The sequence below is a fragment of the Capra hircus genome, chromosome 21, assembly GCF_001704415.2.
Source record: "Capra hircus breed San Clemente chromosome 21, ASM170441v1, whole genome shotgun sequence".
NCBI classification, from domain to species: Eukaryota; Metazoa; Chordata; class Mammalia; order Artiodactyla; family Bovidae; genus Capra; species Capra hircus.
The window spans coordinates 54,379,272-54,391,620 of NC_030828.1; the positions used below are offsets into that span (position 1 = coordinate 54,379,272).

Sequence of the window (12,349 nt, forward strand, 5' to 3'; positions counted from 1 at the left end):
AGCAAAGTAATGCTCAAAATTCTCCAAGCCAGGCTTCAGAGGCTTCCAGATGTTCAGGCTGGATTTAGAAAAGGCAGAGGAACCAGAGATCAAATTGCCAACATCCGCTGGATCATGGAAAAAGTAAGAGAGTTCCAGAAAAACATCTATTTCTGCTTTATTGACTATGCCAAAGCCTTTGACTGTGTGGATCACAATAAACTGTGGAAAATTCTAAAAGAGATGGGAATACCAGACCACCTGACCTGCCTCTTGAGAAATCTGTATGCAGGTCAGGAAGCAAGAGTTGGAATTGGACATAGAACAACAGACTGGTTCCAAATTAGGAAAGAAGTACATCAAGGCTATATGTTATCACCCTGTTTATTTAACTTATATGCAGAGTACATCATGAGAAACGCTGAGCTGGATGAAGGACAAGCTGGAATCAAGATTGCCGGGAGAAATATCAATAACCTCAGATATGCAGATGACACCACCCTTAAGGCAGAAAGTGAAAAACTAAAGAGCCTGCTGATGAAAGTGAAAGAAAAAGTGAAAAAGTTGGCTTAAAGCTCAACAGTCAGAAAACTAAGATCATGGCATCTGGTCCCATCACTTCATGGCAAATAGATGGGGAAACAGTGGAAGCAGTGACAGACTTTATTTTTGGGAGCTCCAAAATCACTGCAGATGGTGATTGTAGCCATGAAATTAAAAGACACTTGCTCTTTGGAAGAAAAGTTATGACCAACCTAGACAGCATATTAAAAAGCAGAGATGTAACTTTACCAACAAAGGTCTGTGTAGTCAAAGGTATGGTTTTTCCAGTGGTCATGTATGGATGTGAGATTTGGACTATAAAGAAAGCTGAGTGCCGAAAAATTGATGCTTTTGAACTGTGGTGTTGGAGAAGACTCTTGAGAGTCCCTTGGACTGCAAGGAGATCCAACCAGTCCGTCCGAAAGGAAATTAGTCCTGAATATTCATTGGAGGGACTGATGCTGAAGCTGAAACTCCAGTCCTTTGGCCACCTGATGCGAAGAGCTGACTGACTCATTTGAAAAGACCCTGAAGCTGGGAAAGATTGAAGGTTGGAGGAGAAGGGGATGACTGAGGATGAGATGGTTGTATGGTATCATCAACTCGATGGACATGAGTGTGAGCAAACTCCGGGAGTTGTTGATGGCCTGAGAGGCCTGGTGTGCTGCAGTCCGTGGGGTCACAAAGAGTCAGACACAACTGAGCGACTAAACTGAATGGAGGCATATTTTGAAAGACAAAAAAAAAAGTATTTTTTTAAAATTTTGAATATTTTAATTGCACTCATCTCATATGCTAGTAAAGTAATGCTCAAAATTCGCCAAGCCAGGATTCAGCAATACGTGAACCGTGAACTTCCTGATGTTCAAGCTGGTTTTAGAAAAGGCAGAGGAACCAGAGATCAAATTGCCAACATCTGCTGGCTCATGGAAAAAGCAAGAGAGTTCCAGAAGAACATCTATTTCTGCTTTATTGACTATGCCAAAGCCTTCGACTGTGTGGATCACAATAAACTGTGGAAAATTCTGAAAGAGATGGGAATACCAGACCACCTCACCTGCCTCTTGAGAAATCTGTATGCAGGTCAGGAAGCAACAGTTAGAACTGGATATGGAACAACAGACTGGTTCCAAATACAGAAAGGAGTACGTCAAGGCTGTATATTGTCACCCTGCTTATTTAACTTATATGCAGATTACATCATGAGAAACGCTGGACTGGAAGAAACACAAGCTGGAATCAAGATTGCCGGGAGAAATATCAATCACCTCAGATATGCAGATGACACCACCCTTATGGCAGAAAGTGAAGAGGAACTAAAAGCCTCTTGATGAAAGTGAAAGTGGAGAGTGAAACAGTTGGCTTAAAGCTCAACATTCAGAAAACGAAGATCATGGCATCCGGTCCCATCACTTCATGGGAAATAGATGGGGAAACAGTGTCAGACTATTTTGGGGGGCTCCAAAGTCACTGCAGATGGTGACTGCAGCCATGAAATTAAAAGACGCTTACTCCTTGGAAGAAAAGTTATGACCAACCTAGATAACATATTCAAAAGCAGAGACATTACTTTGCCGACTAAAGTCCGTCTAGTCAAGGCTATGGTTTTTCCTGTGGTCGTGTATGGATGTGAGAGTTGGACTATGAAGAAGGCTGGGAGCCGAAGAATTGATGCTTTTGAACTGTGGTGTTGGAGAAGACTCTTGAGAGTCCCTTGGACTGCAAGGAGATCCAACCAGTCCATTCTGAAGGAGATCAGCCTTGGGATTTCTTTGGAAGTAATGATGCTAAAGCTGAAGCTCCAGTACTTTGGCCACCTCATGCGAAGAGTTGACTCATTGGAAAAGACTCTGATGCTGGGAGGGATTGGGGGCAGGAGGAGAAGGGGACGAGAGAGGATGAGATGGCTGGATGGCCATCTCAGACTCGATGGACGTGAGTCTGAGTGAACTCCGGGAGTTGGTGATGGACAGGGAGGCCTGGCGTGCTGCGATTCATGGGGTCGCAAAGAGTCGGACACGACTGAGCGACTGAGCTGAACTGAACTGAAGCACATTTGAGCAGAAAGGCTCTGGGATCACACTATATAGGTTGGAGTCTTGGCTCTTCCACTGATAAATTTTTTTGCTTACTATGCCTCAGTTTCATTATCTGTAAACACACTCCATAGACCTATTGTAAACATTAAATGAAATCATACCACAGAGCCTTCAATAAATGTTTGCTATTTATCTTAAGTCATTTTAGTTATTTATTCCAAACAAATAATGATTGTATCTCTTTTTTCTATTATTTAAAAATCTTCAAAATGTGGTCAGAGAAAAGAAACCATGGTGATATTTAAGGTAGCTGTATGTGCTGTATATTGGTCATAAGTTTTCTGAGTTCTAGCTGTGCTTTGGGGAAAATTTTATTGCTTTTCTCAAAACTGTGTACAGCATTTTGAAGATTAACTGTAAGTGTGCACTAGAACAGTCTCTGACAATTAGGTATGTCTTTAACAGCTAATTTCTTTTCAAAGATTCTTTCTTGAATTTGTCAACGTGAAAAGATGAGGACTCCTACTGTTTACATACTTCTTATACCAGTCTCCACTGCCCTCAAAAGAGTCTGTTTAAGTAAGCAAGTGATGATGTCACAGAAGTGGGACTCCAGATTCTTTAGGATCTTGCAGGTCATTTCTATTTTAATGACTGGAGTGAGATGAGCAGAAACCCTTGGAGAATTTAGAGCAGAGGAGGGTCATTGCCTGACTGATGCTTTAAAAGAATCACACTGGCTGCTGTCTTCAGAATAAACTAGGGGCCAAGGGTGGAAACAGACCAATTGGAAGAATTATTACAATAATTCAAGCTAAAGATAATGGTGGCTTGGACTACATGGAAGCAGGGAAGTTTGCGATAAATGATTGGATTATGGATATATTTTGAAGGTCAAGTTGACAGGGCTTACTGACAAATTTAGAGTGGGATCTGAGACAAAGGAGTTGACTTTGACTTTTTCATTAACTCATTGTCATGCTAGTGTAGTTCCCGTAACTTGATCAGGGAATCCTGGTGAAGAAAAGAAAAAATAATTTTCCCTCTGCCCTTCTGAGTTCTTAGCTGCGACCTCTGTAATAAAAGACAGATTTACAAGAGAAAAACAAACTGAAGCTTATTAACAAATGTATACTGGGCTTCCTTAGTGGCTCAGTGGTAAAGAATCCACCTGCCAGTGCAAGAGACATGGGTTCAGTCCCTGGTCTGGGAAAATCCCACGTGCCATGGTGCAACTAAGCCCAGGAGTCACAACTTTTGAGTCTGTGCTCTAGAGCCAGGGAGTCCTAACTACTGAAGCCCGTGCACCCTAGAGCTTGTGCTCCTCAAAAGAGAGGCTACCACACTGAGAAACTCAAGTTCCGCAACTGGAGGGTAGCCCCTGCTCACCTCATCTAGAGAAAAGCCTGAGCACAGCTGAAAAGCAATATAAACTAAAAACAAACAAACATGTATACTTCATGGACGCGTGGGAAAATGCCGAGGGAAAAATGAGTAACTCCCTGAAGTGGCTTAGAATTCATATTTAAATAGCATCTTATGGGGAAAGAGGAGTGGTGGGCACAAAGGAGAGTAAATGATTTTCAGGGAAGATGAATGGGGCCTTAAAAGATGGGAAGTATGAGTGATAGATTGTGATGAAGTTTGTTTGGATATGGTATGGACTTTCAGTCTCTTGCTGAGTTAGTTTTCCCTAGTTGATTAAATTCCTGGGGAAGGGATTTATGACAGTTGAGTTCCTTCTGGAGGATCTGCTTTTAGGCAGATAAGTGGCCAGAGAAACCGCACTTGCTTTTTTTTTTGAGTGCCTTTAGCTCAAAGTAATCAGTATACCGAAAGCAGCATAGGCTGGGGCAGCATGATTTAAACTCCTATAGTCATATTTGGGCTTCCATATTCTGCTACCCTTCACTGGAATAGCAGTGCAAAAAAATATAGTATGAATTGTACTTTTAACTAAAATTTTTGTTACTGAAGTATAGTTGATTTATACAATGTTGTATTAATTACTGCTGTACAGCAGAGTGATTCAGTTACTCATATGCAAGCATTCTTTTTTAAATACTGTTTTCCATGATGTCCTATCACAGGATATTGAATATAGTTCTCTGTGCTCTACAGTGGGAACTTGTTGTTTGTCCATTCTATTTACAGAAGTTTACATCTGCTAACCCCAACCCCTGACTGGATCCCTCCCCCAGCCCCCTCCCCCTTGACAGCCGCCAGTCCATTCTCTATTGCTGTTATTCCATTTCTGTTTAAAATATGAATGCTAGAAGTAATCAAACATAGTTTAATTATTAAACTTACTATAATTCTAAAATTGACTGACAATAGAATATGATAAATAGCAGTGAGAGCTCTGGGGCCATTTACATGCTCTACCCCCTTTTTAGTGATGTTAAAAATATCTGTGCTTTCTCACTCATGTGTAAATGGTTAGAAGAATTTTTTAGAATCATAACCATCATTAAAGCAAAAGAATTGGGACTCTGCTTTGCACTGTACCACTGTCTCTCTTGGTTTATATTGCCATCTTACCTCTTCTTTTCCTATTTGGTAGTATTTTGCGTGCTGATTTTTAATCTGATTTCAGGGGCAGATGGAAAAAGTATGCTTTGATTTGCAATTCTCTTCTAGTTGCATCTAATTATTTTTAAATTCTAATTTTAGGTAGTGAAACAATTTCGTAGTGGTGGTTACAATACGTTGGTGTCTACTTGCGTTGGTGAAGAAGGTTTGGATATCGGAGAAGTTGACCTTATAATATGTTTTGATGCCCAGAAGAGCCCAATTCGTCTTATACAGCGAATGGGTAGAACCGGCCGCAGACGTCAGGGCAGGATTGTTGTTATCCTTGCTGAAGGACGAGAGGAACGCGTAAGTAGACTTGTGGAAGCCTAATCTGACAGTCGAAATTTGAGAAACGGAACCTAAAGACAAGTATCAATCTGTTCACATTCAAAGTCCAAACAATCTGTAGGTAATTGTGATTGATTTTTGTTTCCCTTTGTATTGCTAAGTCACTTCAGTGTGTCCGACTCTGCGACCCCATAGACGACAGCCCACCAGGCTCCCCCGTCCCTGGGATTCCCCAGGCAAGAACGCTGGAGTGGGTTGCCATTTCCTTCTCCAATGCATGAAGGTGAAAAGCAAAAGTGAAGTCGCTCAGTCGTGTCCGACTCTTAGCGACCCCATGGACTACAGCCCAGCAGGCTCCTCCATCCATGGGATTTTCCAGGCAAGAGCACTGGAGTGGGGGGCCATTGCCTTCTCTGTTCCCTTTGTATTAGATACTACCTATTGTTTTCTTGTAATTAGGAAAATTTTTAACTAGACTCAGCTTCATAAATTTTATCCAATATAAAGGACCATATCTTTGTACTTTAGTATTAATTTAGCAACACATAGATATAAAAATCAAGTATTACCTTGTCTGACTATTGCCCTGTGCTTTTAAGGCTTGTTTCTTTTGTATTTAGGTGTTGTCTTATTAATAACTACAGTGAGCTGAGAATATTTTTTACATTTTAAAGAGTTGCCTAAATCAGTCAACTAACCCACCCACCAACCAAAAATATGTGCCAAGGTAGCCAGCAAAGCCTAAAATATTTACTTTCTGACCCCTTGTGGAAGTTTACTAATGTCTATTCTAAGTGATAAGGCGTTCATAAATCTTGGGTGACAGGCCTTCATAAATATGATGTACATAATATTATTCTGTATATATACACTAAAGTGTTAATAACTTTTATAACTGAGTGGGACTATTTCTATGGCCAAGTAAATATTTTTTAAATAGTTTTACATTAAGGAATTTTCATTAATGATGATAGTTTTAAACAATTGATTTGAAGTGTTTCAGAAACCCTATGAAAATCATCCTGAAAAATGAATTTCTTTTTCCACCAGTACTTTTAATGTTATTAGAGCATATTCTTATGTAACACCCAATTTATCTATGAAATAATTCTAATAAATGAAATGTCTGGCAGCTTTTAAAAGTCTATGTATTATCACTGAGTGGAATTGGGTCCTAACTAATTGTATTACCTTAGGCAACTCACTTAACCTCTATTTAAGTGTTAGTTTTCTCATCTGTTAAAAAGTCATAATGGACCACATTTCATGAGTACCTACTTTGTGCTGGACACTGTTGCAAATGTTTCAAATGGATTGTTTTACTTAAATAATGTTAACAACACTGTCAGGGTAGTACTAGGGATTTTCTTGTATACAGTAAAGAAAATTGACACGTAGAGAGATGAAGTAACAAGCTGAAATTTAAAAATAGTATTTTTTTAAAGCAGTTTATACTTATATATAAATATTAACCTTATTCAAAAACAGCAAGATCCTGAATAAAAGACAGACTTTGTTGGTACAATATAGTTACTAAAGTAAGAATAAATCTTGAAATGATTTTCATTAAGACTTAAATAGGCTTCAAATTTAAGACAACATATATTCTGTTCCTCAAGTATTTAAGTGGATCAGAGTTTAATTTGCTGTTTAGAATAAACTCAGGGTGATATAATAACTACTTGTTATGGCTAGGTGATTATATAGAAATAAAATGATTTTGCCTTTTTTTTTTTTTTTTTGCAGACTTATAATCAGAGTCAGTGCAACAAAAGAAGTATTTATAAAGCTATTTCAGGTAGTAGGCAGGTCCTTCATTTTTACCAAGGAAGTCCACGAATGGTTCCTGATGGAGTCAGCCCACAATTACATAAGATGTTCATTACACATGGTGTCTATGAACCAGAGAAGCCTTCTCGGAACTTGCAGCGAAAGTCATCTACCTTTTCCTATAGGAGTGGTAAATACAGTTTTTTGCATTTGAGATACACATTTGTTTTTCTGTTATTTGTTAGCAGGTCATATATTGATCTATTCTATGAGAAAATCAACATACATTTTAGTATGTTATAGGTGTTCACATTGAGAAGGATAGAAGAGAGATGATTAATGTGGCAAAGGGAACAAGGTACTGGCAATACAGAATGAAAGAAGCTCAGTGTTGGGAAAACTGAAAATATAAGCCCAGAAAATCCACTTTACAAAATGTAGAAAAGAAGAAAACAGTTTTATTATTGAATAAGCATTAAGCCATATTACAATATGCATTGTAAGCAATCCACCAAGTTAAGAGAAAGAACGAAATTCTAGCCTATTCATTTAAACAGTATTAATCCTTTACATCATGTGCTTAAGATTATAACAGTAACTTGTCTTCTTATAAGAGGAAGCACCGTTTGCTGTATGTTCTTTCATTGTTGTTGTTGTTTTAGTTGTTAAGTCATGTCTGACTCTTTGGTGACCCCATGGACTGTAGCCTCTTCAGGCTCCTCTGGGATTTCCAGGGCAAGAATATTGGAATAGATTGCCTTTTCTTTCTCCAGGGCGGGTCTTCCTGACCTAGGACTCGAACCTGCGTCTCCTGCATTGACAGGCACATTCTTACCACAGAGCCACCTGGGAAGCCCATTTCTTTCATAGTTAATTCCAAATTCACCCAGTAATTGAGGTAGCCATTTGTGTTAGCTAGTTGCCTTTATCCTCATCCTCCCTGGTAGCTCAAACAGTAAGGAATATGCCTGCAATGTAGGAGACCCAGGTTCAGTCCCTGGGTTGGGAAATTCCCCTGGAGAAGGGAATGGCTACTCACTCCAATATTTTTGCCTGGAGAATTCCATGGACAGAAGAGTCTGGCAAGGTGCAGTCTATGGGGTCACAAACCATAGGTCACAAATCATAGTCTATAGATCACAAACACAACTGAGCACCTAACACTTATCCAAAGAAATAATAAAACTTCTGTCTCTATGACAAGCAGATAGGGAGAGCTCAGAGAAAGGTGCCAAGGCGAAACTCCCCAGCTGTCTGGGAGATAGGGACACTATCTTCCTTGATGTTTACATTTCAAAGAGATGTCTCCTAGGTCCTTAAGAAAATCATTTCTGGTTGAAAAACTGGCTAGAGAGTTGCTTTGCCTTTACAAAGATTTGCATGCATATCAGAGAGTTAAATAAAGGATTTAGGAATATTAATAAGTATCTGTGGAATTGCTTTCAGAGAAGCAGGGGGAATTTTTGCAAAGGAGAATTTTTTTTTTTTAATTTACTGTTACACCAGATAGTGGTGAAATTAGACTAAGCTGGTGATACTGAGCCCGTGAGGAACAAATATTAATACTTTGGTGCCAGGGAGCATAGTAAGGAGAGGGCTTGCTTAAGAACTGCGAAGATTTTGGTGATATCAAGACAATATCTTGAAATATTAAAGAATCATAAAATATATTCTAAACTTTGGAAGAAACCTCAGGAATCATCTGGTCCAGTTACTTACCGAGATAGGGATGTTTTCTATAGCACGCCTGTTAAGTGTGTGTCTGTGAGTATTCAATCTCTAGGTCGTGTCCAACTCTTTGAGACCCCGTGGACTGTAGCCCACCAAGCTCCTCTGTCCATGGGATTTCCCAGACAAAAATACTGGAGTGGGTTGCTATTTCCCTCTCCATGTCAAATGTATATCAAGCCTCAGCTTGAACATCTCTGTTAATGGAAATTGTATTCTTTTATGAGAGTTCGTTTCATTGTTGATAATACGTATAAAAGGAGTTCTTTTGTTAAGAAAAAAAATCTGTCTTTGTATCTTTTTCTCACTGATTTAATTTTGGCTTTGTCAACTGAAAAAAATGCACAACATCAAAGTTGAGAATTATGTTTTATTCAGGGTACTACTGAGGACTATAGCACAGGAAGGAAGCCTCTCAGATAGCTCTGAGGGACTGTTCCAAAGAGGTAAGTGGGGAGCCAGGATACGTAGGAGTTTTTGCTGAGAAAAAACCCAGTCACTAAACATCAAAAGATTACTGCTAATCGCAGAAAACTAGACCTCTCAAGTTAGTGATTTTAGTGTTTTTTTATGTATGGGAAGATGCAAGAGTTTCAGCTCACTGAAAGTATTCCTTTGATATAAATCTTAACTACCTAGGGCCAGTATTCTGTTTTTCTCTGTTCTGAAACCCCCTTAGGGGCAGCTGCAGTGGCTGATGGCCGATCGCCCCAACAACATCCTTTATTTACTGAAATGGCAGGTGACTTTATTTGCCCACAGCTTCTAGACACAAAAATGGATTTGATCTTTGAGATACCTAGGTGGCAGTTTCTTTATATATTTGAAGACAGTACCTCTCAAGTTTGTTCAACTGACTTTTCCACTGGTTTTCATTACTATGAAGTTTCAGAATTCTTCCCCTTCCTGGGCACCTTCTTTGGACTTAGTTAAATTTGCTAATGTTCTTTCCTTTAACTCAGAGCCATTAATCAATGTTTTGTGGATATGCCTGTTAAACCTAATGAAATTCACTTAATAGAAATATACCTATCATTTTACAAGATTTTGCCAAGTTATGGTTAAAATGAAAAGATAGTATATATTTAAATTCTCTTCAATAATTAAACTAATAGTATGATCAAAACTTGGTTAGGTTGGTGTACATTTTTCTTCAGTTCAGTTCAGTTCAGTTCAGTCGCTCAGTTGTGTCCGACTCTTTGCGACCCCATGATTTGCAGCACGCTCAAACTCACATCCATTGAGTCAGTGATGCCATCCAGCCATCTCATCCTCTGTCGTCCCCTTCTCCTCCTGCCCCCAGTCCCTGCCAGCATCAGAGTCTTTTCCAATGAGTCAACTCTTCGCATGAGATGGCCAAAGTACTGGAGCTTCAGCTTTAGCATCATTCCTTCCAAAGAAATCCCAAGGCTGATCTCCTTCAGAATGGACTGGTTGGATCTCCTTGCAGTCCAAGGGACTCTCAAGAGTCTTCTCCAACACCACTTAGTGATCATTTAATTTTTATAGATGTTAATTAACCATATGTTTAGTAATTGTTTCTAAAAATATTACTAGTTTAGTCGCTCAGTACTGTCCAACTCTTTGTGACCCCATGGACTGCAGCATGCCAGGCCTCCCAGTCCATCACCAACTCCCAGAGTTTGCTCAAACTCATGTCCATTGAGTCGGTGATGCCATCCAACCATCTCATCCTCTGTCGTCCCCTTCTCCTGCCTTCAATCTTGCCCAGCATCAGGGTCTATTCCAGTGAGTCAGTTCTTCACACCAGGTGGCCAAAGGATTGGAGTTTCATCTTCAACATCAGTCCTTCCAGTGAATATTCAGGACTGATTTCCTTTAGGATGGACTGGTCAGATCTTACAGTCCAAGGGACTCTCAAGAGTCTTCTCCAACACCATAGTTCAAAAGCATCAATTCTTAAGCGCTTCGCTTTCTTTATAGTCCAACTCTCACATCCATACATGACCACTGGAAAAACCATACCGTGACTAGATGGACCTTTGTTGGCAAAAAATGTCTCTGCTTTTTAATATGCTATCTAGGTTGGTCATAACTTTTCTTCCAAGGAGCAAGTGTCTTTTAATTTCATGGCTGTAGTCACCATCTGCAGTGATTTTGGAGCCCAAAAAAATAAGGTCTGTCACTGCATCCACTGTTTCCCCATCTATTTGCCATGAAGTGATGGGACCAGATGCCATCTTCGTTTTCTGAATATTGAGCTTTGAGCCAACATTTTCACTCTCCTCTTTCGCTTTCATCAAGAGGCTCATTAGTTCGTCTTTGCTTTCTGCCTTAAGGGTGGTGTCATCTGCATGTCTGAGGTTATTGATATTTCTCCCAGCAATCTTGATGCCAGCTTGTGCTTCTTCCAGCCCAGAGTTTTTCATGATCTACTCTGCATATAAGTTAAATAACCAGGGTGACGATATACAGCCTTGACATACTCCTTTCCCTAACTGGAAACAGTCTGCTGTTCCATGTCCAGATCTAACTGTTGCTTCCTGACCTGCATACAGATTTCTCAAGAGGCAGGTCAGGTGGTCTGGTATTCCCATCTCTTGAAGAATTGTCCAAAGTTTGTTGTGGTCCACACAGTCAAAGGCTTTGGCACAGTCAATAGAAGCAGAAGTAGGTATTTTTCTGGAACTCTCTTGCTTTTTCGATGATCCGATGGATGTTGGCAATTTGATCTCTGGTTCCTCTGCCTTTTCTAAATCCAGCTTGAACATCTGGAAGTTTATGGTTTATGTAGTGTTGAAGCCTGGCTTGGAGAATTTTGAGCATTACTTTGCTAGCATGTGAGATGAGTACAATTGTGCAGTAGTTTGAACATTCTTTGGCATTGCCTTTCTTTGGGATTGGAATGTAAACTGACCTTTGTCTGTCCTGTGGCCACTGCTGAGTTTTCCAAACTTGCTGGCATATTGAGGGCAGCACTTTCACAGCATCATCTTTTAGGATTTGAAATAGCTCCACTGGAATGCCATCACCTCCAGTAGCTTTATTCATAGTGTTGCTTCCTAAGGCCCACTTGACTTCACATTCCAGGATGTCTTGCTCTAGGTGAATGATCACACCATCATGATTATCTGGGTCATTAAGATCTTTTTTGTATAGTTCTGTGTATTCTTGCCACCTCTGTTTTATCTCTTCTGCTTATGTGAGGTCCATACCATTCCTGTCCTTTATTGTGCCCATCTTTGCATGAAATGTTCCCTTGGTATCTCTGATTTTCTTGAAGAGATCTCTAGACTTTCCCATTTTATTGTTTTCCTCTATTTCTTTGCACTGATCTCTGAGGAAGGCTTTCTTATATTACTAGCTCATGTATATTTTTCTATGCTTTTCTTCTTCCATTTTCTTTGATTTTTCAAGTGTGAGTGATTCATCTTGCTAATAAGATAGTATGTATAAATGTCACCTTT

General features: G+C 39.6%; 1 protein-coding gene across 2 annotated transcripts in view; it reads left to right on the forward strand.

Moving 5' to 3' along the window:
- FANCM (Fanconi anemia complementation group M) overlaps positions 1-12,349 on the forward strand; it is a 60,621-nt gene that overhangs the window by 21,683 nt on the left and 26,589 nt on the right. For both annotated transcript variants that reach the window (XM_005695288.2, XM_013973158.2), the window contains exons 10-11: positions 5,235-5,441; positions 7,170-7,383. In XM_005695288.2, the coding sequence (XP_005695345.2) occupies positions 5,235-5,441; positions 7,170-7,383 (421 nt within the window). The remainder of the gene's footprint in view (positions 1-5,234; positions 5,442-7,169; positions 7,384-12,349) is intronic.